Genomic DNA, 27,751 nt, shown 5'->3' with positions numbered 1-27,751 from the left:
TTTACCTTGCTCAAACGAATGAATACATTTAAAAAATCTATACATGGAAGCCTTTAAAATTACCAAAAGAAAAAAGAAATATATCTTTTTAGTTGTTTTTTGGAAAGAACTTTGATCACCTTGAGTGTTTTGAAGGGCTCTATAAATAAAGATTAATGGATCGATGTTACTACTTTGCATAAAAATAATTAAATTTTTATCAGCATTTGAATCTAGTATATTGATTCATTCATATTTTACATGTATTTCTCAAGTTTGAAATAAATAAATATTCTATAACAGAATTATAAATGTGTGATTTTAATGTAATTTCATCAAATCTACCCCCCAAAAGTGAGATTTTATGTTTCATTACTTTGTTTTTTATTTTTCTATTTTCTTTTGACTTGTACATATACATTTATATAATTAAGCCTTATTTGACACCTGTCTCTTGCCATCTTTTTTGCTACTTATTTAAAATTTATTATGACCACTTATATTTTTATTTTTGTTATTATATTATATTGTGATTAGTGAGCTACTGTGTCCAAATAATTTCCCTTGTGGAGCAATAAAGTTTGTCTAAGTCAAAAAGTGAAAAAAGTGAATCTCTCTCTTTGGTTTAAGCAGTAATACATTATGCTTGACTGACTTTTTCAAACTTTTTTCAAACTTTAAACTTTTAACATGGGACTTTAAACTTTTTCAAACTTATTTTATGTTATATCCATACACAATTTTACAAAGATCTCCAATTGCACTGGAGATGGTTTTGTTTGCTTCAAAATAGGTTTCAAAAAGATGTCATCTGAAAGCCTTGTCCACTGATTGTGCATGAAATTATGACTGTGACCTACCTCATAGCTGGTGGAGCTCAGTAGGTGTTGTAATAATCGTTGTGCTTGCGGGGCGTCCCAAAGCTGTGGGTGCTCCACACTGGCGCTGAGGGCGACCCGGGACAGACTCAGGAGGTACTGAGTCGAGCCTGGAGCGGGGACCACCGAAGAGGGTCCAGAGACAAACAGCTCCGAAGCCAAGAGGATGGAGAGCACTTCCTGTCGTAATTCTCTCACCTCACAATCTGAAAAAGAGACAGAATAGTGATGTATAGATAACTGCTTCTATAATTAAATGCCCTATATTACACGAAATTGACTTGTGAGCTTAAAGCCATGTTATAATGTTGTGTTTTGTTTCATTCAAACATTTTTAAGTAACCTTTATTATTAGTCTGTCTGCATCTCCAAAACTCAAAATACTCATAATGTCATGAAGCGGTAGTTTTCAAGTTCCAGGATTAAAATTACACCCACATGATATGATTCTAGTGAAATTATATGTAGTTTAAAAACACACTGTAGCACATCCTGTATTTTCTATGTATTTTATTTCACGTCTTGACTACTGTAACGCCCTGTGCACTGGTATCAGCCAAGCAAACCTGTCACGCTTACAGTTAGTCCAAAATTCTGCAGCACGTCTTTTAACCGAGACACGTCGTAGAGTACACATTACATCTATTTTATCCTCATTGCACTGGCTCCCTGTTCATTTTAGAGTTGATTTAAACATTTGTTTTTAAAGCTCTTCATGGACTGGCCCCAACGTACTTTTCCGACCTCATTGTTTCTACTTTCCTTCACACGCTCTGAGGTTTGAGGGCCAGCTCCAAGTCGTCGTCCCAAAAACAAGACTCAAAAGCCGGGGTGACTCTGGGGTGACCGGGCCCCAAACTTTGGAACGCTCTCCCCCCCTCACATTAGCCAATTCATCAGCCACACTTCAGCCAGTTAATTTAAGTCTTGTTTAAAAACGCACTTTTACTCACCAGCTTTTAGCACGGCATGAGAATTATGTGGTCCCCTGACTGTTTATTATTATTTATTATTATTATTATTATTATTATTATTATTATTGTTATTGTTATTATTATTATTATTATTATTATTATTTTTTTTTTTTTAATTATTGATTTTATTTGGTATTTTTCAATTTACTTTTTTTTTTCTTATTTATTATTTATTTATTACTTATTTATTTCATGCTTTGTTTTATTTAATATCTTAATTTATAGGAGATTTTATTAATTTATGGAGACTTTAAGTTGGTAAAATATGCTGTACAAATAACACTGGATTGGACTGGCTTTTGGATTTTGTTTTATTTTATTGTTAAATTTAAAAATATATATATGTGCATATTTAAATGACCAAAAAACAAAGATGGTTACATTGCAATATATAAGCATAACATTCTATAGTACACTTGAAGTAGAGCCATTTAAGGTTTTTGTATGGTGTCAATAATCACTGACCTGATTTTCAAAGTTTCTTCTTAACACTAAACTTTGATACCTTGTCATTTCTAGAAAGGCGCTGGGGCAGGTCGCGTACACAGCTAATTAAATCTGCGTCCCAGTTTGGCCAAAAGTAATATTATTTTATTATCCTGCTTACATCACCACTGACATTTTTAAATGTCACAGGAAAAACACATTCAAGTGCCTTCCCCAATGGAGTACATTCAAACAAGCCCTAAATAGTCAAACATTATAGCTGCTATTTAGGTCGATAAAAACGCTGGAAACTAACATTAGACTAAAATACACAACTTAACTATTTAAATACAAACAGCTTAGTGTTCGTTATAAGGACACAGTAATTGTTCCAGAAATTAATTACTAAAATAAAATCATTCTGAAAGTACAAGATCTTCATTAACGTCAACTAATTAATTCAAGTTTTTTAGAAATTAGAATTACGTAATGTCTTGTTGGTACTTTGGGGCACTTGTGTTTTAGTTTGTGTGTGTTCTTTAGTTAACAACTTGTTTTTGTGTAAGCCTGAGTGACCCGTTTTATGGCACAAAACTTGTTCTCTGTTAATTCTGTTTCTTAGTTGAGTTTATTTTTTGTATATTTTAGTCTGTTTTGTTAAGTTACCTTTTACAACCCTGTTAATTAAACATTATTTAATTTATTCCATTTAACATCTTGTTTTTTTTTTTGGTTACTTCCCCCACCCCAAGCGAGCTGGGTCGTAACACTTGTATTTGTTTCAACATTGTTTTGGCTTGTACTCCTTATTTAATTTGTGTTTTGACATTTTAGCCAGAGATCAGTGCACGGTTGGAGCTGGAAAATGAAATATTTAAATCATGTTTTTCGATTCACTTATGAACTACATGTTTTTCGCCTTGTGTGTGTCAAAATTTTGGACATAGGACCTCATTTCCTAGTGAGCCAGAGTGTTGGAGACGTGTGGAGACACTTTTAAAAAAATATTCCATCCAGTCCTTGTATTTGCAGAGGTCGCTGGTGCTCGGCTAGTGCATGTCAATGGCCATAGTTATTCTGCCAATAAAAACAGTCTTTCCCACTCCACAAAACTCCCAAAGCAAATGTATTATTACACCAAACTGTCGATGTAAATGTTTGTGTCGATAGAATAATGTTTGAAATAAAATTAACCTTGCATCGCATGAATCATTGCATGTTGAGGGACTATTTTCTGAGCAGCAGCTGAATTTTAATTTGCCGGTAAGATAGGTGTTAGGTGATATCAGTCCACCGGTGCTGAGCTTTGTTTCAGGAAGTACAACTCACTGCTGCTGCTGTTGCTCAGACATAACTCCTTCAAATGCAAGGTTGGTTTTACTTCCAAAATTATTCTATCGACAGACATTTACATCGACCTCTGCAAATACAAGGACTGGATGGAATATTTTTAAATAGTGTCTCCACACGTCTCCAACACTCTGGCTCACTAGGAAATGAGGTCCTATGTCCAAAAATCCAGACTGTCCCTTTAATTGCTTTGTTTATTTTTATTGTGTTATATCTCTGCAATGACACGGGCATCCTGTTTCTGATTTGTCATGGTGTATTTCTGTTTAGACCCATCTTAGTCCTGGTTTAAACTTGATATACTAGTAGACCTGTTGTCGAACAAAGACCCATAGTTTAGTCCTGATCACAAGTGTGTCTGGCTCAGTTGGAATACTTCTTGTTCTGCTACTTGAAATGGTGTGAAAATGAGGCAGCTGAGCGTTGTCTGCATCCAGTTATAAACCATTTATCATCTGAAAACCAGTTAAAATCAAGAAGTACACTGTTAGTTTTGAGCTTTACCATGATGGCAAAATTTCAGTCTGGCCTCTGTAAGTTGCAAAAAAGCACTTATAAACTCATCACAGTGAATATTTAACAGGCTAGGAATGCATTAGGAATAACTTTGGATCACTGCAAATGATTTAAAATGAACTAATCCTGCTTTTTGCATTTTTTTAAGACAGAAAAATCAGGTACAGCTCCTTTAAGTCTTGTTTTCTGCTGATTTGACCTGATTTAGTCCAGTTGCTACTTGGAAATCTAACTCTTTTCTCAAATGTTCCTCTTAAAACACAGCTCCTCCTCTTCGCTGTACCACTCCAGAACTCGGATCCAAGTTTGACAGCCAGCTCAATTAGCTTTACACCATATACCCACAAACACACACACACGCGCATTTAGAAGATCTTATGAAACTTAGCGCAACTCAATCTGGCCCCTCACTCGACAAAGGAGCGGGAAGCAGCACATTCCTCCAGAGATGGGCCAAGTTACTGTGCAACCTGATCCTCAAAGGGGGGTCCGGGGGCCAAATAAGCATGGCATAATGGTTATAATAGGGGCAGGGGCGCAGTAATGACACCGTGATGAGGGGGCGGAGCCGAGCGGGAGAATGGGAGCGTGTCAAACTGAAAACGTCTGTGTGTCATGGTGAACGGACATGAACAACCCCATGCTGTGTGAAAAATGTTTACATCTTGCAAGGTTTTTTTTTTTTTTTTTTTTTTTTTTGAAGACAGCGTGTTGTGATTAAAGCTAAAGTGCTCTGCAAGTCAAAAGTTTAGACACACTTTTTCAATTTAATCATTTTCTCTTTGGTTAGATTCTGGCTGAGGACATCAAGACTATAAACGTATTAAATGTAGAAAAAAAATATATAATATAGCCTATACATAATTGCATTTCTTCCTGATTTTTTTGTATTTGTTAAAAGGATTTTGATAAAAGTTCACATTTTAAAGGTTCTGTATTATGCAAACTTGACTCTTGTGAGCTTTAAACCAGGTTATAATATTGTTACCTCATCAAAAACATACTTGGAGTTTGTTTTGAAGGTGTATGGAGTTTAAAAACACAGTGGAGCACTTCCTGAACAACCTGTTTTCTGTTTGAGAGAAGCCTAAATATGCAGGGTTTGTGTTAAAAGTGTGAATGAAACAAAACACAACTCCAGGTTTGTTTGTGATGAGGAAACATTATAACACAGATCAGAAAATAACATAATTTGGGCACTTTAAACATGTCTTGAAGAACTGACAAAAAACGTACAATATGAATAAGCAAACTAATACCGGAATCGCATTTATGTGCAGATCTAGACTAGCAGTTTTTATGCAGAATAAGGCAGGGTATTTTGTCGTTTGTGGAGGAAATTATGTCACTTCAGAAATTGGCGCCTTTCATTCTTATTACTCTTGCAGACCTAGAATGTAGTTACCGTAATTTCCGGACTATTGAGCGCACCTGAATATAAGCCACATCAACTAAATTTTAAACCTGTACATATATAGGCTGCACTTGAATATAAGCCACAGGTGTCCACGTCTTCAAGAACGTTTTCAAGTATGTTTTCAAGTACGGGCCGTCTGCTTTTATGGCCTCTGAAAGCTTTTGTTGTCTTTTTGCATTGAGTCACAGTTCGTCACACTGCCGTCGCCAAAATCTCACCATCGACTTATTGATGCCGAGCTCACGTGCAGCAGCTTTGTTTACTTCTTCCACAGCTACATTAGTCACCGTTAACTAAAAAGCTGTATTATCTGCGTTTCTTTGTGTGTTTTCCATGAGCAGGGTGTGTGTATGAAGTAGGGATGGGCATTCGATAAAATTTTCTTAATCGATCGTAGGGAGAATTAACGATCGATTATCGATTAATCATTAAAGGTTTTTTTTTATATTAAAATGATCATCATTATTATTACTATCTGCACTACTAATCTGCATAAATAAATTCAACTTTACAACATATAAACCGTAACCACTCTAGAGCCACATCAGCCCGTTTGACATTAGAATGTGTTTAATGCAGATTTGCACAACTCTCACAGAAATGAAACTTAAAACCGCATGGCTAATTTGCATAAATTAAGCAAAGAAAAAAAAAACAGCTCTTGAGCGCTGATGTGACACGACTCAGTGGAATACATGTTAGTGTGACCATATCTGCGTTTGTCAAAACCAGGACACCGTACGGGGGGTGGGAGGTCGGGACTCGTCATCCACATTGCGCGACTCTCACCTGGCAAAACTTTTTCCCACTGGACACCGAAACATATGTGCTGGTTTGTACACTGTGCACATGGACTCACACTTGTCCCGACTGGAGCGGAAAGCGTGGAATTTCTTGTACAAGTCATCGTTAAATACGCATTTGCGCTTCGGTACGTTGCAGACTGACTGACTGTTTGTGTCTGCTTGCTCCTTCTGAGTGCAGAGAGACACATGTACGGACCCCTGTTTGGTCACGCTACGCACAGCAACCTACATTCGGTTTGTCGAATAAAATTAACATAATCTATGAAATTCTTAATGATCAATTATCGATTAATCGTCTAATCATGCCCATCCCTAGTATGAAGCGCAAAATAACTCTTCAAAACTCAATCAAACGAGCATCTTCCTCGGTACATCACCCTCCCGCTCTACTGCACATGTCTCCTGCAGAAAGAGCCGCTGACCTGTCTTGTCTTCATGTCAGTGTCTTGGAGGATTTCAGCAAGATTTCAGGCTCTCCTGGAGGATAGGTTAGTTTTTTTATCGATCAGGTATGAGTGGATATCCGGCTACTGAAGTTTGAGACGTTTCTTCTTGGCATTTACACACTCAACTTCATTTAACACATACAGGTCATGATGTCGTATCCCACTCAATAAAGTTAATTTAGCATCATAACTTATTTATCATGTTAACGGCACAGACAACGGCGTTTTCTGCACTCAGGCTGCACGTATCCGACAAACAAAAATACGTCCATATATTCACCGCATTGTTTTATCAGCTGAGGGATTCAAAGTGTGAGAAAAAAGTAGCGGCTTATAGTCCAGAATTTACAGTAATAAAAAAAGTGCATACGCAAAATATGTTTTATATTTCAGATTCCTCCCTAGAGCCATCTTTGATCACTACTTGGCATTTGACTATTGTACACCTGTGTAGAGAAAACCATTTCAGGTGACTTCAGCATGAAACTCACTGAGAAAAGGCCAAAGGTTTGCAGCGCTGTCAACAAAGCAATGGGTGGCTACTTTGAAGAGTGATTGTAAAATATAAAACCTGTCTAGAGTTATTTCTCCTTTTCTTTCACACAGTTCCATCTATCTATCTATGCAGGGAAACAGATTCTGAAAGCTAAATCAAACAACAAAAATACTAAGAGGCTCAACAGTTCAACCTTTTAATAGCTTTTATAATGTTCTTTAACCTCAAACAGACCGCAAATTTAACCTGGGTTTTTCTCTCTTTGTATTAGATGGTGCCACTGGTTAGTTTTACAGTCGGTCGCCATAGTTACAGGTCTTAGTTAAAAATCAGAAACCACAAAAATAACAAAGACATCAATGGACAACTATAATAAAATGTCATTAGGTTCAGTATTGGCTTTAACCGTTAATTTAGCTCAGTGGACAACAGAGTATTGTTGAATATATAGGCCAATTAAAAACATGGAGGACCACAAGAAAGACCCGTTTATAACTGCATTTACTGTAGGACCACCGCACTCCAGCCAATCACCGAGGCATCAAAGTCAACTGTGTAACAAGGTATACAAAATAATCAGTACTGTATATTTGTATGTTTATAATTAGGGAGTCTGCAGAATTTATAGTGTGGTAAAAGGGATAGGGTTGAAGCACAAAGATCTTGTAGTTGATGGAAGAATAAACAATTCTTTTATTCTCATTCAAGACTTTTGGATATATAGAGAAGATTTATGAACATTAAGTCACATTTACTTTAATATGAAAATGTGAAAACTAATAATATGAATAGTTACAAAAATTACAACACAGTGATACAAACGGAGAGAGAATAGTGCCAAGCGATTATGAGGTCTGACTTTTTCGTTGACAAAGGTTTTGTGATGCAAATGTGTCACTCTTTTGAACATGTCTTGTTTTGAGAAGAAAAATGCAGCCAATTTGTCGGACTACTTTCGTCAGCACCAAAACCGGCCAGGATCTCGGCTCATCGGACGCTGTCGGAGGTAAGTCAGTGTGGATGCACGACACTGCTGACAGAGATGCCATACAGATTCATGTCAAAAAACCCAAATTATTCCTTTAAATGCAGAGATGGGTAGTTACATTTACTACATTTACTTTACTACAAATTGGACTTTCCAGAATACTTATCAGCATACTTGAGCATACTCCTACTCAAGTATTATTTTATCAAAGTAAAAGTACTCTTACTTCAGTAAAAGTGTTGGTTACTGTTCCTACTGTGTCAAAAGCCTTACTTTGACAATATGAAATGACTTGAACATTTATGTTTCTAACCTTGAAGGTCAAAACCAGGACTCGAGTCACACTTGAGTCACTATTTTTAGGACTTGAGACTTAAATTGATAAAATGGACTAAGACTTGGGACTCGACTTGGACTTGAGCCCTGTGACTTGAGAAGACTTGATGCTTCTGTTAAAAATATTTTTGAAAATACCTTTCTCTTTATAGCTGATAATGTGGTTCTTAATTTTACAGGAACAAACTGGAACATGTCCGTCCCACTTCTCTGTTTGTTACTTTGGATGTAACTGAAGTACTGTGGTATAGTATCCTCAAATATCTTAGAGTAATATACAAAACAGTACAGCAAAACAGAGGGAACAACAAAGAACATGATCCTTCCACTTCACTGCAGACTACATGACAAAATAACTCTTTTAAATCTTAATTCTTTCTGTTCTGACAATAATAATTCACACTAAAATCTTTTCAAGACATTTAAAAAAAAAAAAAAAAGCTTTTTAAGTACAATTTCACTTAATATTCATATAAATCGAGAAAATTTAAGCTGTATTTGGTAATTTAGTTTAAAGACTTGAAATGACTTGTAGTTCAAATCAGACGACTTGGACTTGACTTGGACTTATGGGCCAGTGACTCAAGATTCGACTTGGACTTGAGGTCAAAGACTTGAGACTTACTTGAGACTTGCAAAACAATGACTTGGTCCCAAATTATATTTACCTCAAATTACATTTCAGACGTTGTGTCCCAACAGTTACTCTTAAGTTACTCTTACATAAATAAGGTAAACTGCTTTTTACTTTTACTTGAGTACCGTACTTACTTTCTTGGATCACTACTTTGTACTTTTACTAGAGTAATATTCTAAAGTCATTTTTAGTACTCTTTCCTCCTCTGATTTACTGCTTTTCAAACTGTGAGAGCACTTCAGTGGTCAATTACAGTCCTTTCACTTTTGCCTGGTACTCAGACCTCAACTATAAATACGTTTCAGCACATGTTTAAGTGCATTTCTGTTGAATTAGCGAAACACTGTCTGAAAACTGTCAAAAAATGTAAACAGTAACACAGATATTTGTTTTATTGCCAACCGCTAGAGTCAGATACACAAAGTAAGTCTAACCAACTGTACAACACATGTCAGAAATGAAAGCCGGTGTGAATGTATTTATAATGAGGAGAGTAGCTAGTCCTGCCTCACTGTAAATGTTCCAGTTAACAGCATTTCTACGAGAAGCTGAGGTCTGATCACAAACAGCCTTTGTGCTCTACACCTGTATTTATTTAAACCTCCACCGGCTTTAACGTGAACATTCTCGTGTGCAAACCTGTGGCTGGACCAAACGCAGACTCCATTAAAAACTGCTTTAAATGAGAGCTGTGGCTGTGCTCGAGAGGATTAAACAGGCTGGAAGACCTTGGATTTTTCAATCAATAAACACAGGTGTAAAACATATGCAAAACATCACACAAACTGCAATTCACTCACATGGATTAAACGAGGATCAGAGCTTTTAGCAGGTTTTGTGTTCAGAAAACTCATATGGGGCTTTGTTAACTAAAGGTTGTTGACATCTTGTATTAGTACAGTAAAAAAGCAGCATAATGGGTTCGGGAAAGTGTTGAAAGAAAGACTTGTACCATAGAAAAGAAAAAACACTGAGAATATTTGGGAGCAATTATTTCTGTACCAGTCAAAACAAACAGATAAAGCTCTGTAGTGAAAGATCAAGAGGTAGAAACTATTCAGTCTATGCTTTACCTTCTACTAGCTGCTACTTGCACTTTTACTACAACAAGTACTGCTACTACAACTGCTACTACAGCTACTACTGCAAGAACAACAAAAACTACAACTACTACTACTGCTGCTGCTGCTACTACAATTACGACTACAACTACCACTGCAACAACAACAACAACTACTACTACTACTACTGCTGCTGCTACTACAACTACGACTACAACTACTACTGCAACAACTACTACTACTACTACTGCTACAGCTACTACTGCAACAACAACTACTACTACAAGTACTACTGCTACAGTTACTAATGTGACAACTACTACAACTACAACTACAACTACTACTACTACTACAGTTGCTACTGCAACAACAACTACTACAACTGCTACAACTACTACCAGTGCAACAACTACCACAACTACTGCTACAACTACAACTGCTAGCACTACTACTACTAATACAATTACTACTACTACTACAACTACTACACCTACTACAGAAACAACAAGAACAACTACTACAACAACACCTACTACTACTACTACTACTACTACTATTACTACTACTACTACTACTACTACTACTAAAATTACTGCACCTACTACAACTACAACTACAGCTACTGCTACTGCTACTGCTACTGCTACTGCTACTACTACGACTACTACTACTACTACGACTACTACTACGACTACTACTACTACTACTACTACTACTACTACTACTACTACATCTAAAATTACTATAGACACTACTAGAACCTATTATTACAACTGCAACAACTACTACAACAACTATTAGTACTTGTGTTACTGCTACGACTAACAGAACAGAACAAAACCAAATAATATTCCTGCTACAACTTGGGTATTTTTCAATCAAAATAAACAACATCATAATTTCTTGATACATTTGTCAGTACATTTCATTTTGACAAAACAACAAATACTGCACAAACAGAATATCATCAGAGACCTGGATGTTTGGTTGACCAGGGTTTAGACAAAAATGTACCATCCATTGCCTGGAAGTCTTGAAGAAAATATTCCTTTGACCCTTACGAAGCCCGGACATTTGCTTCGTCCAACACAGTAACACAGTATATTGAAACTTACTCCAAAATGTACAACGCTTTTCCATTCCATTTTATTTCACTTCACCTAAAGATTAATGCAGCCTGATGATCCTGGCACTGTAATCATTCCAAAGCAGTGACAGGGTTTGACAGTTTGACGGGGCAGTTCAGACGGCTCCATGTTAATCCATGCTCCATAAACTGATGCGATTCATCTGTGGGTCATGTGCACGGGACAGACAGAGGAGAAACGGTCTGTTTTAAAACGTATCAAATATTTAAAGTGAAAAGGACCGCAGCACCTGGTTCGTATAAACCTGGAACACGTGACGCGGGGGGCTTCAGGTCGAGAGGCAAAGATACAAACTCAGCGGTGAACTTTCGACATGTTTGGGTCAGCTGGAAGATACTACAATGCTCCAACTTCAAAGGGCCCATGGTACGCTGTTTTCTGATCTGTTTTAATGTTGTTTCCTCTTCAAAAACAGACTTGGAGTTGTGTTTTGTTTCAGTCATACATGTTTAACACACAAATCCTGCGTATTTAGGCTAAGTTCTTCTCTCAAACTAATACAGGAAGTGCTCCACTGTCTGTTTAAACTCCACCTTCATTAAAATCATATGGATAATTCCAGCCCTTTCCAATCTCTGCTGCTCTAAAGGTAAAAAGTAGATATAACTTGAAATCTACCGCTTCATGACATCACAACGTGGAACAAAGCATTTCGAACTTTGAAAATGCAGAGACTAATAATCCAGAATTATTCAAACATGTGTGAATTGAAACAAAACACAACTCCAGGAATATTTCTGACAACAGCATTATAACATGGCTTAAAGCTTGCAAGAGTCAGTTATGTGAAATATAAGACCTTTAATGGAAATACTAGTAGTTGCATTCAAGATTTACAAGAGCTTAAATAATTTGTCAGTGTATTTGTACAAATAAAAAGTGATACTGTAGATATTATGGATTAAAAGATCTACATCATTGTCCAACTGGTCAAATACACTAACTTTTCTTGGATCTGCCACCTGCTTGTCTTCATGAAGATGTCATTGCTTTGCTTGGAATGTAAACACAGAAATTTGTCTCCATCGAGAAAAGCACGATGCCTCACCAGGCCAAGGTACAAGCCAAGATCTGTGGAAAGGTGACCCTGCACATGCAATAACAATTGCATGGTTTTCCTGGTAGAACATTCCAAGCTAATTAATAAAATATTTACAGAGAAAGCTACACAGTGCTAACCTGATTCATTTTCACTTTGTGGAAACCATCAACGCAGCATTAGGATTCATTCACTCGACGGTAGGTGAGTACTTTTTGTATTTAACCAATCGCTGCTATTTGGTTGAGATGTTTGTAAAGCTCCGAAGGGCAATAATGACTTTCCCCTTGATAAAATTCACCAGACATTCTCCTTGTTCTGGCTTTAAATCCTCGATCTCGGGAATCGTTGCCAACACATAATATATGTCTTCATCTACATCCATCTCGACCGCTTTGTTTACTGTTGTGCAGTACCACAAAAGGGACCCAGACAGGTGTTTGAGTTTGTCACGGCTTCACAGCTCTTCGCTGATTGGCTGGTGCGTGGTCTACAACTTCCGGGGTTCTTGTAAACCGTCTAGTGTATTCCGATTCCTGAACTAGTTGCTAGAGAGAAATGAAATTGAGCGGAAGCACTAAATGGCACCAGCCTGGCCAAGATAGTGCAGCTTTAAAATAAGACACCGACATTGACTGAATTACGAAAACAAGAGCAAAAGATACAAAAATCACAGTCCTTTATTTGGAAGATTTAAGTTTTAAAAAGATTTACCAAACTATTCAATATGAAATTATAAATATGATAGTCATTTATGTAAAAGAACAAGCTTCATATTTGTCCCACTGCGTCATTTTAAAAATATGGCGATTCATCGACTACCCACTGTTTAAAAAGACAGGACAATTTCATGCCAACACATCAGCCACAGAACGAGACATGTTAGAGACACAGGCTCTTCTTCAAATGGAGCGTAAAGCCTCTGAAGGCATCTGGACATGGTTTCAAGGTGAAAGGTGGACGGAGTCTTTCTTTAAAATAAATCCAGATGACTTTCACAAAACTGTTTCTAATAGTTTGTAATGGGATGTTTTGTAAAATGGTCAGTCCTGATCCTGATCTGTTTTAAGATACAGTTTCAATGTAATGATAGTTAATGTCAGGTAAAACAGACCATAAGGTTAATCATACCCAGATTCTGATGGTGCACTGTCAAATAGAGAAAATACAGAAGGATCGGGGACAGCAGTTAAATTGGTAATTTAGGACATTTATAATCAATGAAATTTTCACTCAATCAAAATACTTGAACCGTTTAATGTTTTAATATTTTGTGAGTATTTGATTCCCAATTGCACTTATTGTCAATGCATTTTTCTGGTACTGTCTGGTTACTAGGGGTTGTCAAAAGTAAAAAAAATAAAAAAAATAAATCAGATACTAATTGACAAATCAAATTGAGAAATAATATCGGAACTAGATAATAGGTAAAAACATGTTGACTAGGGATGTAACAATAACCGAAATAGAGTGATATCGTATCACCAAAGTTCTCACAATAATATCGTGGACCATCACAATATATCGAATTACAAGTCAGAGGGAACTACATAGACCATGATCCTTTGCTGCATTTCAGTGTAGACTACAAGAAGAAATAACAGTTCTAAACACTTTTAAGTCTAAATTCTTTGGATTAAGTCTTGTCAAGGCATTTTACGAGGAAAAAGTATCATATTAGTCTCCACAAAATATCGCAATAAATATCGGACCGTGAGATGTATATCGTGAAAATATCGCACCGAGACATTTGGATATTGTTACATCCCTAATATTAACAGGATAAATTTTGAGATTTTCTGAACAGTTTTGTATGCAGGAACAGAGATATAACTTCACAAATACCAAAGTAGAAATGTGAATGATAGTCAAGCTGAAAAGATCTGAGTCATTCTTGTGTACAAAAATGAAAAGTCGTTTATTAAGACATGGACCAGCCTACGTGTTTCGACACATAAGTTTCTTTTTCAGGGTTTAGAAGTAAAATGTGGGCACCGGGCGACTCATTTTTCTAATGAGTTTGAGCTTCATCAGAATGAATATGCTAAGAGAAAGAAAGTACCATAAAATCCAGACTATTGAGCGCACCTGAATATACTCTACATCAACTAAATTTGATCAAAATTTTTAAATTGTACATATATAGGCCACACCTGAATATAAGCCGCAGGTGTCCACATCTTCAAGAACGTTATTAAGTTCGGGCTGTCTGCTTTTATCGCCTCTGAAAGTTTTTGTTGTCTTTTTATATTGAGTCAGTTCGTCACGCTGCCGTCTCCAAAATCTCACCATCGACTCATTGACGCTGGCCTCACGTGCAGCAGCTGTTTCCTTCTTCGACAGCCACATCAATCACCATTAAATTAAAAGCTGCAACATCTGCATTTCTTCGCGTGTTTTCCGTGAGGAGGGTGTGTGCACGAAGCACAAAATAACTGTTCAAAACACAATCAAACGAGCATCTTCCTTGGCGCATCATTCAGTCTCTCCCCACACTCCACTGCGCATGTCTCCTGCAGAAAGAGTCTCTGTCCTGTCTGTATCATGTCAGTGTCTTGGAGGATTTCAGCAGATTTCAGACTCTCTCAGGGGCGGAGCTAGTTTTATCACTCAAGCATGAGCGGATGTTCAGCTACTGAAGTTTGAGACGTTTCTTCTCATCATTTACGCACACGGGTGAGACGTATCCCCCTCACTAAATGTTAATTTAGCATCATAACTTATTTTATCATGCGGCGATAAATTGTTTGAGTGCGCTGACAGTATCGCTACTGTAGTAACTTCATGTCAACCCTAGATCAGGCATGTCCAAACTATGGCCTGTGGGTCAAATGCGGCCCTCAGACAAATTTTTCTTGGCCCTCAGGCTTCCAGGTGAATTGGCCCAAATTACCTTACATCATTTAAAAATTTACTTCTAAACTGCAAGTTTTTGGAAAATCTACCTTAATAAAGTGAATATTTAATAATTAGCATGTGGTTTTAAGGATCTTAGCATGAGCAATCAGTCTTTATTCATGCTATTCGTGTTAAACATGCACACATTTCAATTATTCACCATACTGAGCACCAGTCTACGGCCCACGATCAGCCCTCTGCTTCATCTGTGTTTAGATATGTGGCCCTTGATGAAAAAAGTTTGGACACCCCTGCCCTAGATCCATGTGTTAACCGCACAGACAGCAGTGTTTTTTGCTCGTATCCGGTGTGTTGCCAAACCATAAACCGTATATATGAATGGACAACTTGCCAAACAAAGAATCCGTCCATATATAAGCGAGTTTCAGCTGACGTCATTGTTATTAAAAGCCCGCGTTGCATGCTGGGAAATATTTTGATCGGAGGCAAGAAACAGGATAGCGGTCAAACACAGTGCGTAACCTTGTGTATTTATCCCCGATAATGGTAAATTCCTGCTGTGTTATCGGATGCACACAAATAGAAGCACGGAAGAAGGAAAAATGTCTTTTTCGTATTCTGAGTGAAAAGAACAGCTAACGGTGAATTAAACGGCTTTCAAACATCCGCAGAGCAAACGTAGAAGATCCTAACAAACCGTGGACTCCAACAAGTTCAACAACACATCGAGACTCTAGGAGGCTTTCATCTTTTCTGCTGTGAATGGCCCAGGAGTTTCCACCAAGTCATTGTGGATATCGCCGAAGTGAATATTTAGCCTGGTAGCTGGCGATTCTGACCAGAAATTTGGTTTCGTCCACCTTTTGTAGGGGTTGAAAATGGCGTCCATCGATGCTTATGACCAATTTCTGGTCAAATGGTCTTGGGTCCTCTGCCGTTAGAGTGGATAAATAACCGGGATCAATACCCTTTACGTGCTTTCTCGTTCCGTCCGTCATGTTGAATTAGTGTTTCTTGCCGCCGACCAAAATAATTCCCAGCATGCAACGCGCGCTTTTGTCAACAATGAAACTCGCCTATTCGCCGCATCTTTTTATTAGCCGCAGCGTTCAAAGTGTGAGAAAAAAGTAGCGGCTTATAGTCCGGAATTTACGGTACTATTATTTTATCTATGAAAACTACATTTCATTGCTAAAAAGGAGAATTTTTCATCTTCAACTTGGTATTGGAATCATTGTGTGAATTCCTTAGTATTGAAATCATATTTTAGTGTCAGGACAGTACTGGCTACTAGTTCAGTTCTTAGAAACTGAATGAACATTGCTCCAGAAGAGGGTCAATGTGACCTTTTGTGATGTTGCCCAAAGTCTGGCTAAATACTACTTAATTTAATGGTACGTACTAACACAATAAATATGTTTTTAATCAGAAATTCAAATTAAAAGTCTGCAAACCTCTGGACAAGAAAAATGGACTCTCTTTGCTTTGGCTCTCTTGGCTTTGGCTACTATTATGGCAATAATTCACTCATTCTCTTCACCTGCATGTTACCATACACTTAGCTCATATAAGACCCAGTGTGCTGTGAAAACCTGCAGACAGTTTGCTGTGTCAAGCCCGCTCAGGTCTAGACGCTGCACGTGCTCCGTCTCCCCCCTCTTCTCCTCCCTCTCTCTCGCCCTCACAGCTGGATTTCACATCAGCGTCATTACCCAAACTGTGAACAACACACCCCAGACAGAACGTTAGTGTACGGCACAAGCGCCGCTCCTCCCTCCTCCGCTCTCCCCCCTCTCCACCACCACCCCCCCATTCTCTCGCATTTCTCTCCCTTTTGTCCCACTTTCTCGTCCCTCTCTACTCTCCCACCTTTCTCTTTTGCTTTCTCTCTTCTCTCCTTCTCCTCTGTCTCATTCTCCCCTCTCTCTCCCCCTTGCATCCCACTTCTGTCTCCCTCTTGCCTCTCACATCTCTCTCCCCTCCTTTCTCTCTCTTTCTGATCTCCCTCTCCTCCCCCCTCTCCATTCTCCTCCTGTTCTTTCGCTTTTGTCCCACTTTCGCCTCCCTCGCTACTCCTCTCCCACCTTCCTCCCCGTTTTCTCTCTTCCTTCATCTCCTCTCTGTCTCTTTCTCCCCCTCACATCCCACTTCTGTCTCCCTCTTGCCTCTCACATCTCTCTCCCCTCTCCCCCTCCTTTCTCTCTCTTTCTGCTCTCCCTCTCCTCCCCAACCCCTCCACTCTCCCTCCTCCTCCCTGTTCTTTCTCCCCCTCTCCACCCCATTCTCTCTTTTTTTCTCTCCCTCCTGTCCCACGTTCCCATCCCTCTCTCCTCCTCTCCTCTCCCACGTTTCTCCCTGCTTTCTCTCTCCCTTTCTCTTTTAAAATTACTCCTCCCTTACCTCTCTCTCTCACCCTCTCATCTCACTTCTGTCTCCCTCTTGCCTCTCCAATCTCTCTCTCTCCATTCTCCCCTCTCCCCCTCCTTTCTCACTTTCTGCTCTGCCTCTCCTCTCCACCCCATTCTCTCTCCTTTTTCTCCCTCTTGTCCCACATTAACATCCCTCTCTCCTCCTCTACTCTCCCACCTTTCTCCCTGCTTCTCCCTTCTCTTCTTTCCTCTTTAAAATTACTCCTCCCTTACCTCTCTCTCTCTTTCTTTCATCCTACTTGTCTCCCTCTTCCCTCTCCCATGTCTCTCTCCACCCATCTCTCTGCTACCCCCTCTTCTCTTCTCTCCCGTCCTTTCTCTCTCTTCTCTGCTCTCTCTCTCCTCCCCAACCCCTTCTCTCTTTCCATCCTCCTCCTCTCTGTTCTCCTTTCTCCCTCTCTCCACCCCCATTCTCTCCCCTTTCTTTCCCTCTTGTCCCACCTTCTCCTCTCCTCTCCCACCTTTCTCCCTGTTTTCTCTCTTCCTTCCTCTTTAAAAATTACTCCTCCCTTACCTCTCTCTCTCACCCTCTCATCCCACTTCTCTCTCTCTCTCTCTCTCTCTCTCTCCCTCTCTCTCTCTCTCCTCCTCCTCTGTTCTCCTTTTTCCCTCCCTCCACCCCATTCTCTCTCCATTCTCTCCCTCTTGTCCCACTTTCTCCTCTCCTTCTCTACTCTCCCACCTTTCTCCCTGCTTTCTCTCTTCCTTCCTGTTTAAAAAACTACTCCTCCCTTACCTCGCTCTCTCATTCTCCCACTCTCACCTTCCCCCTTCCTTTCTCAATTTCTCTGCTCTCCCTCTCCTCCCCACCCTCCTCCTCCTTCTCAACCCTCTTCTCTCTTCTCCTTTCTCCCATTTCATCCTTTCTCTCTCGCGCTCCCTCCAAGCGCTCCCTTATTTCTCCCATTTCTCCTCTCTCCTTTCTCTCTTTCTCTGCTCTCCCTCTTCATCCTCCTCTCTGTTCTCCTTTCTCTCTCCCGCTCCTCTCTCTCTCCCTCCTCCTTCCTCCTCTCCCTGTCGGCGGATGGTGCTTTACACCGTCCCTCCCTCTCATTAGTCTAAACGGCTGTGAGCTGTCCTCTGATATTAACGAGCCACCGCCTTGTCTGTTCACTTGTGCTAAAAGTGTTTACGGTTTATGGCCAATAATACAATAGCTTTAAAAAGATTTGCCGCAGTATAGGCAGTGCCAGACACAACATATGGTTTTACACTACAGAATCTGGTAAGAAAAGGCTGGGTGATACAGCAAATCTTTCTTTTTTTCCAACAGAGAAAGTGCTGTATTATGCAATCCACCCTTTTTTTTTTTTTCCAAACATAATCTCTAAATAACTTGGTCATTATTTCACATGGAAACGATTCTGAATTGGCTTAATGAGTTCCAATCTCTCTCTGGGCGATTAATTAACATGAAAAGCAAGTTAAACAACACATTGACATTTCTATTCTAAATGTTAGCTTCAAGAAAAGTCACATGTGCAAATGTTAAGTAATCCATTAATGGGCCCATAGATTTGGAGAAGTTCATTTAGGACAATTTCCCAGTAAGTCACATGTATGATTTTTATTTTAAACTTCATAAACTTTTGTGTCACCCAGATATGAGGTAACACATGTTCAAAACAAAATTACTTTTTACTGACAACCGATCTAGCATTGATTTATTCTTAGTTACAAAAACACTGAGCATCATGTCCCATTTATTTGCTATAATTTGGTGTTTTGGTTCTCTAGACGATTATCCAATTAGAAAGCAGAATGACTCATGAGTCTCTCATTTGGGTTGCCAGTTGCATTGGTGAAATCCAGTTGCTTTAAATCTAAAACGACTCTCTCTGATCTGTGGCACCTGCAGCCGAAGCTCAGCGAGTGAAATTAGCAAGTTTTAACCTTCTAACAAGCAAGGCCGGTCCTTATACTCAGAAAAAAAAGTGTCCTCTATCTGCAGGTTAAAATAATGCCAACAGCCAGGTTGTGATAGTACCTTTTATTGCATTAAGAGCGCAGGCTGTGTACAGTCCCTTTAACCCATGAGCATCTTTGAAAGGTGAGAGAAGTCTGCACAAAGAGAATATGCAAATTATCATCACAGACTGTTACAGCGACATGCCTGTTGATTATTTCATGAGATATTGTATAATTAATGACCATAATAAAAAATACCAGTTAAATCAAAGGAGAGGACTGTCTGTTGTGGTACACAGTGAATATTTACGACACACACATCTTAATTTTAGAGGGGTGCGAGCCTCTGTATTTAGAAAAGCATGGTTCACCGAGCTGTCACATAAGCAGCAATCTGATGAGTTACACAAGTCTAATTCTGTCATTGAAAATCTCAACAGGGAGAGTGTTTTGAAGTACATCATAATCAGTAAACAACTTACATATGTTTGCATATTCTATAGACTTTATATTCCCAGACTGAATGGACAAATGCACTAGTATACACACAAAGAAGAGTGTACAGGTTACCACAGGTCATGGTTATGCACATTAAGACACTTTATCCTCATTGTCTGATTAGTATGTGACTAATGTAACCAGCTTTCTCTCTTTAAATGAAAAAAGTCATGCTTATGTAGTGTTTTTGAGATATTGTGACCAAGAAAGTTCCATTTTGCATAAAAAGTTTTCCTAACTCTGAGTCTCAACAGCTTGATTTTGTACAAAAATATCTGGCAAGATTTGTAGCTCAAAAACATGATTTGTAGGTCAGTGAGACAGGGACAAAAATTAAACTTAGAACCATCCAAAGACCAAAGATGAGCTGCAATTAAGATCAAGCAGCTTTAGATATTTTGGAATCTCGGTTACAGAATGAGTCCTGCTCTCACTGCGTCAACAATCCATCTCTGCCAACAGTAAACACAAAGAAACAGCAAAGGAGCCCAGCCGCTAATGAGACCACATTTTCCCACTTTTCGTTTCATTAAACAACTTTTCCCATCGAAAAAGCTCCACTAGCATGTAATGCTTACCATGCACAGCCAAGAGCCTGGTATTCACTCAGTCCAACTGTGCTGTCCAACTGAGAGAATGTGTGTTGTTTTACCATTTTTTAACTCCCCACGTCTTGTAGTGTGAGTGTGAAAAAAAAAAAAGTTTTAAGATGAAAGAACATACTTGTATTTTCACATACGTGTATTTGGAGGATCCACAACTTGCTTGTCTCCATAGAGATATAATTAATTGACTGGAATGTTCCACAGTATGGTATTAAACTTATATCTGACAGAGATTCAATGGTGCTGCTTTACTGAAAAACCCAAGACTCCACAAATCCACCCATTAACTTCATCTGATGGAGTTAATGTCATAATGTGGAATATTCAAGAAAAAGGCAAAACAGGCGGATCCTCCATCAGAAATGTTACAGAATACATTTGTTTTAGAGTTGTCAAAAGTATTGAAAATAAGATACTAAAACATTCACTTGAATATCTTTAGAATGATCTTGAGCTGTATCAGAACAAGTATAAGACCACATAAATATTTGGACACCAGGAAGAATAGTCTTTACCTTTGTAAAAAACTAATGGGGATCAAATAAATGCATAAATAAATAAATAAATAAATAAATAAATAAATAAATAAATAGACTAGTAGAGTGGTCCCCAACTTTTTTGCACCACAGACCGGTTTTATATCCGACAATATTTCCGCACAGCATGATTAAGTCCTGGTTAAATGCTGTTTTAGTCCTTGTTTATTCTCGGTTTTAGAACTGGTTTAGACCTGGTTTAGTCCTGGTTTAGTCCTGCGGCCCATGCAGCGTATGTGTGAAGACATGGTCCATGCCATGTATGGGAGGAGGGTTCACGCTTTTGCAGTCAGGTACCAAACGACCCATGGCTCAGTACCGGTCTGCGGTCTGGAGGTTTGGGGACTGCTGGACTACTGCACGCCCATGGACCACTATGGAACTGTAACCCTAACCTGGACCACTGAGGGATTACACAGATATAAAACCACATGGTAATATAAAAGAAAGTACTATGATTTTATGTAAAAAAAAAAAAGAAAGCTAAAGAAAGTGCTTTTGATTATCATTTTGGTATCTGTATCGAGTATTGAGTCTATTCCTTAGTACTGAAATAGAGTTTAACATTTTTGTATCGTGACAACACAAATTTACAAAAAATAAAATCAAATATAAACTAGAAGCGAACCCAGAAACTGAGCAGAGATTTCCACAGCACCAGTAACACATAAACAGAAAAGTGGAAAGATAAAACGTCGCCTGGAGTTTAATAGTCCACGTGCTTGTGATGGAGAGACAGACAGAGCCAGGTCCCAAACCCTCTTTACTGCATCAGACCTACGTGAACCAGGCCCTGTGAAACGGGAGGTTATCATGTAAAAGTCCACTTCACAGATTTTAATTAGTGAGCGCCGTTTACAACTACTTAACCTGTTTACTCCACCAGAGACCTGGAGCTTTGATCTGCATCGGTATTCAGAGATAAAATGTAACTAGGTCAGTTTAGCGATTCTCAAGTTATTATAGGTCAGTGTCTGTTAACTGTCTGATTTATGACAACTGGGAAAAGAGACCAGAGACTAAAAAAAATACACGATTTGCTTTGAAATGTGCAGTCTTTGCTTCTCGATTTGGAATTTGATTTATATAAAATACTCTTCCTAACATAAAGCTTTTCACTTCGTCTTGGTTTGGGACTGGCACTGGAGTGAAAAGACAGTCTGTTCTAAAGCTGCTGTACTGTGGAGGAGTTTCAGACATTATTTTACGATATTAAAACAAATGATTAGGCTATTTTTAAATCTGACATTTTAAATCTGCTAAACATTTTATTTAGCTGTGGCTAAATATCTGGAATTAACAAAAAAAAACTTCAGAAGGCTTCATTACGCAGCTTTACATCTCCATGTCTCCTGATGACACCAGACCAATGGATGCCCTTTTTAACTGCATTCTAGAAATTAAGTCCTGGATGGTAGAAAACTTCCTCCAGCTTAACCAGGACAAAACTGAGGTTTTAGTCATTGGTCCTGAGGCCCAGAGAGAGAAACTTTTACCCAAATTCCAAACACAGTCCTTTAACCCATCTCCTCTAGTGAAAAACCTGGGCGTCATTTTTGACTCTGAGCTGACTTTTATCCCACACATTAAGAACATCACAAAAATTGGTTTTTATCACCTAAAAAACATAGCCAGAGTCCGCCCCATTCTCTCTCTGGCCAACACCGAGACGCTGATGCATGCTTTTATCACCAGTCGAATAGACTACTGTAATGCCCTGCTCTCTGGTCTTCCCAAAAAGAGTATTTCAGGTTTGCAATTATTACAAAATTCAGCAGCACGTGTCCTGACGAGGACCAGAGGGCGGGACCACATTACACCGGTTTTAAAATCACTGCATTGGCTCCCTGTGTGTTTCAGGATCGATTTTAAAGTTCTTTTACTGGTTTTTTAAATGTCTTAATGGTCTTGGGCCCTCTTATCTTTCAGAACTGCTTTTACCTTACGAACCCTCGCGGACCCTGCGCTCCTCTGGCAGCAGGTTCCTGGTCATTCCCAAAGTCAGGACACACACTCACGGAGAGGCGTCTTTTCAGCACTATGGCCCTCGTCTATGGAACTGCCTGCCGGAGGAGCTCAGGGCTGCAGAGAACGTTCATGTTTTTAAGAGCAGGCTCAAGACCCACCTTTTTAGCTTAGCTTTTGATTGAAATCTTATACTTTTACTTGTTTTTATTGTACACATTTTACTATATTTATTTATCTTAGGCATATTTTTTAGGATTTCCAGTGTTTCCTCTGTAGGAGCCTCTGCATCAGGAGTGGAGGTCATGGCTGCTGGGTCTGTCATGTGGGCTCCTGGTGGAGGGATGGTGCTTGGGCCTCAGGTGCCTGGGCTTCATCTCTCCCCTGGCTCCTGTGGTGGTTCCTGGTGGTGGTGGACGTCTCTCTGCTCCCGGTGCAGACGGCTCCTCTGATGGTGCTTCCTCAACTGGTTCACCTATATTCAGCCTCACATTTTATTGTGTCCGGTTATGTATTTTAGCGTGTGAGTGTGAGTGTGTGTGTGTGTGTGTGTGTGTGTGTGTGTGTGCATGTTTGTGTGTATGTGAGTGTGTGTTTGGGTTGTTTGACTATGTGGGGTTGGGGGTGCGGGGGTTGGGTGGTGGGTGGTTGGGTGGTTGGAAATGCGGGACTGTTTTAATCACTGTAAAGCACTTTGTGTTGCATTTTGTATGAAAAGTGCTTTATAAATAAAGTTTGATTTGATTTGATTTGATTACATGGCAAAATAAATATGTAGCATCATGCCTTTTTAACATTTTTTCTATAACTTTGTATTGATTTGATTTTGACAATATAAATGCAGTATTTAATTAGAAAGAAATATTTTGACTTTTACTGTAGATGGGTTTTGTGAGGTTGAAAACTTAAATCTTACTATTAGGGATGTGACAAAATCTCGTGCCACAAGACAAAATTGACACAGGACTGTGCATACACAAGAAAAATGATTTCTTGAGTTTTTTTCACCTTGATTTTACATTTACCTTAGACCACTGTTTCCCAAAGACTGGGTAGCGAGATTTTTTTTGGGGTCACCTTTAATGTCAACTTATGGATCCTTTTATTGCTGCTTAAATTTTTCATTGTTTAAAACTTGAGTAATACTAATTGTTCAGAGAGACATAAACACTCAGTCAACAATAAAATATCCTCATTAATGTTCAATAATGTTCAAATCCACATTTATTTTACAATTAATTTACAAATGATGTCTATTGACTTGGGTTGCAAAGGTTTGAGACTTTTAAAATATGGGACCCCAGAAAAAAAGTTTAGGAAACACCATCTTGGACCAAAAACCAAGCTGTAGTTCAGAAAAGCAGTACTACAAAGACCGCTAAAGTATTACATAAAATAAAAGAAAACAGTGAATTGTGAAATGGATTTGCACTGCTTATTTATACCACATTCCGTCAAAATCTCGTCTTGTCTCGTTCTCTTCGACCTAATCTCATGTTGTGTCTCGTCTTGTGAAAATCGTGTCTCGTCCCACCCCTACTTGTTATACATTTCAGCGATCAGTGTCAGTGTGAAGCAAAAATGTCTCTTAAACTGAATAGACATTTCCATTCACGGGATTCTTCCAACGAGAAATAGCTCAACAGTGTTTAGTTCACAAATAATAGAGCACAAAAGGCAACGGACTAATCAATGAGTGCGTGGTTTTACGTTATTACAGAGCTGTATGAACTTGAGTGGTAAAGAAAGCAGCGGTGTGTGGGTTAAAAGAAGCGCGGGCTTGTTTAGTTATGTAAGGGGCCGCCTTGTTTTGAGAAATCCTCGGTATTTCCACTGTCAAGACCAGCATATGCTCAGCACATGGTCCGAAAATACAGGCACCTCCTCTACCCCCTCTGGCTCTCTCTCTCTCTCCTTTCTCTCTTTCTACCTCTCACTCTCTTCGCCCCCTTTACCTCTCTCTGGCCTTCTCCCTCTCCTCTCGCTCCTTCTACCTTTCTTTACCCCCTTTCTTTACCTTTGGGCCCTTTCTTCTCCTCCTCTGCCCCATAAAGTGGGTCATAGGCGCGATCCTACCATCTGTCAAACATATCCTACGGTTTCACATTCCACCAGCGAAGTGTCCGGGGCTTCTGTCAACATTTGGGCTAAAAGGGGGGAGGCGAGGAGGTGGACAAACGCTCCTGTCTGCCGCCCCATCACAGTCGCATTCAGAGCAAATGGAGGAGAGACAGTTGGTGTCAAAGAGCTGCGTCAGCAAAGTAAGAAACAAGAGGAGAAGATGGCACACGATGAAAGACAAACTGTGGGCTTTGTCTAAGAACGGAAAGAAGCGAGAGGTGGATCCAGGAGACACACTGCTAAGGCTCTGTGTCCACGTTAGATTAGTGGTAATATTGTATCTGCGAAAATGTGCTGCGTTTGAGTCTGTAGTCCACTAAAGACATTCTTAGTTTACTGAAGACATGTCGTGCCAATCGATTATTCGACTAAAAATAGGGAGTGGCAAAAGCTCTTAGATAATATGTATTCACAAGACTACAACCTGCACGACAGTTTATGCAAAAACAACTATTAATACAGAAAAAGTACTAGGAATTTTTTTTTTTAAAATAAAGCCAAATTATCCACCACTTTGCCCTGACGAAGACTATCTTGCTGGTCGAAACGCGTTGGGGTTCCTTCATGCAATAAAGGACTTTTAATATATTCAGTCGGAGTGCCTCGGATTTGTACCTTACCATTCTTACATTTTTCAGTAACGGCAATTTTCTGTTCTAAGACCACTGTTTTAACCCTCGTAGAGCACCTGTACTGCTATTTTTTTACTCTTTTAACGACCCAGTGAAGCGCTCTACCTTTTTTTTCTTCATCCAAAGCCAAATTTAACTTGTGAATCATCAGTTTAATCTGCCGTTTTAAATATAAATACTAAACAATACTCACTCCCTCACTCACTCATTAACTTCTCCTTTCCGCTGTTGTCCCAAACAAATCATTATAATCTAAATAAAATAATCAGTGGACCACATTTGGGTCAACTAAGAAACCATTGACTGATTAATCGACTGTAAATAATAGACTAAACAACTACAGCCCTTTTTGTGCTGGTTTTTATTTAGTGATTTTAGTATTTTATTGTATTATTTTATGTTTTATGTCTGTTATTGTCTTTAATCTTAAAAAAAAGGGTTGATCTTAAGAATTAATATATACCTTTGGGCTTTTAGTAATTTGGTAATTAATTTGGCATGGGTGGACAAAAGTATCAATATTCAGATAGTAAAAGAACTAAAATTTAAACTCGTCCAGACAAGAATAAATAAGACTATGACTATACTATACATTTGAGCTTGAACTCTCTGAACTAGTATAAGACCACCTGATAACAATAACGAAACTACAATTATTATGTTGTTAATTACATTCTATTGTCATTTTTATATACTTTATCATTATTGTATTAACATCAATATTGAGCTTTTCCATGGTTTAAAAACAGTTTGTAATGTTTGTATCGCAACTCTAGATCAGTCATAGGTCTTTTGTTGTATTTTCTACATTCGCTCACAACTTTGCCTTTTTGGTGAATATAGTGTCTTTGATTTGCTTGTGATGCCACTCTGCTCATTTCTAAGATTGGGATAATGCCACAGACCCACTTTAAAGCTATTAAGAATGAGTGAAACAGAGAGTTCATAAATGGCATAATAACAGACATTATAAAACACAGGTTGCACCAGGTCACCACAAAAATATTCAAAGAATAAAAATAAAGCCTTGGACATTTTTCACAGCAGCAGTTGGCGTCTCCATAGAAACACATAAATAACTTAGCAATAACAAAACAAAACCATAGGTGGAAAAGCCAGAACTCACCTTCCAACAGACTGATCTTTGGCCCACACAGACAGGTCAGGACGTCCAAAAACGCTCCTCTGGTCACAAAACAGCTGTTCTGTCTGAAAATAAAACTGAGTGTTACTGAAAAGGCATTTTGAAGAGATTTTTGCTGTGTTGCAGATTACTTAAAGGGCCCATGTTATATTGTTATTTCCTCATCAAAAACATTGTGGTTTGTTTCAGTTGCACATGTTTAACACACAGACACTGAATATTTAGGTTGAGTTCTTCGCTCAACTGGAAAATTCTCTGTTCTACCTTGTGGTTATATGGTTATGCATGAAATACTCCACTGTGTTTTGAATCATTTGGATGATTTCAGATCTGGAATTGTCAGTCTCTATTAAAAACTACCACCACATGACTTCACAAGGTTTTGAGCTTTGGAGACAAACTAATAATAAAGGATTACTCAAATGTGAGAATGAAACAAAACACAACTCTGGATATGTTTTTGATGAGGAAACAGTGTAAAGGTTTACTATTTAACAAGAGGGCCTGTCATTTGATATATTTATGTTTCTCTTTCTCTAACTCTGTGCAGAAAAGAA

The 27,751-nt window shown here is 38.7% G+C and overlaps 1 protein-coding gene across 1 annotated transcript in view; it reads right to left on the bottom strand.

The window, feature by feature from the left end:
• thada (THADA armadillo repeat containing) overlaps window positions 1-27,751 on the bottom strand; it is a 220,901-nt gene that overhangs the window by 59,087 nt on the left and 134,063 nt on the right. The window contains 2 exon segments of the mRNA XM_055162731.1: window positions 840-1,063; window positions 27,177-27,259. Coding sequence (XP_055018706.1) covers window positions 840-1,063; window positions 27,177-27,259 — 307 coding nt within the window.

The sequence above is a fragment of the Boleophthalmus pectinirostris genome, unplaced genomic scaffold, assembly GCF_026225935.1.
Source record: "Boleophthalmus pectinirostris isolate CB_2022bp ecotype Guang Dong unplaced genomic scaffold, ASM2622593v1 HiC_scaffold_5, whole genome shotgun sequence".
Taxonomy (NCBI): domain Eukaryota; kingdom Metazoa; phylum Chordata; class Actinopteri; order Gobiiformes; family Gobiidae; genus Boleophthalmus; species Boleophthalmus pectinirostris.
Note: the sequence above shows the minus strand (reverse complement) of the source record. Positions and strands in the feature narration are given on the sequence as shown.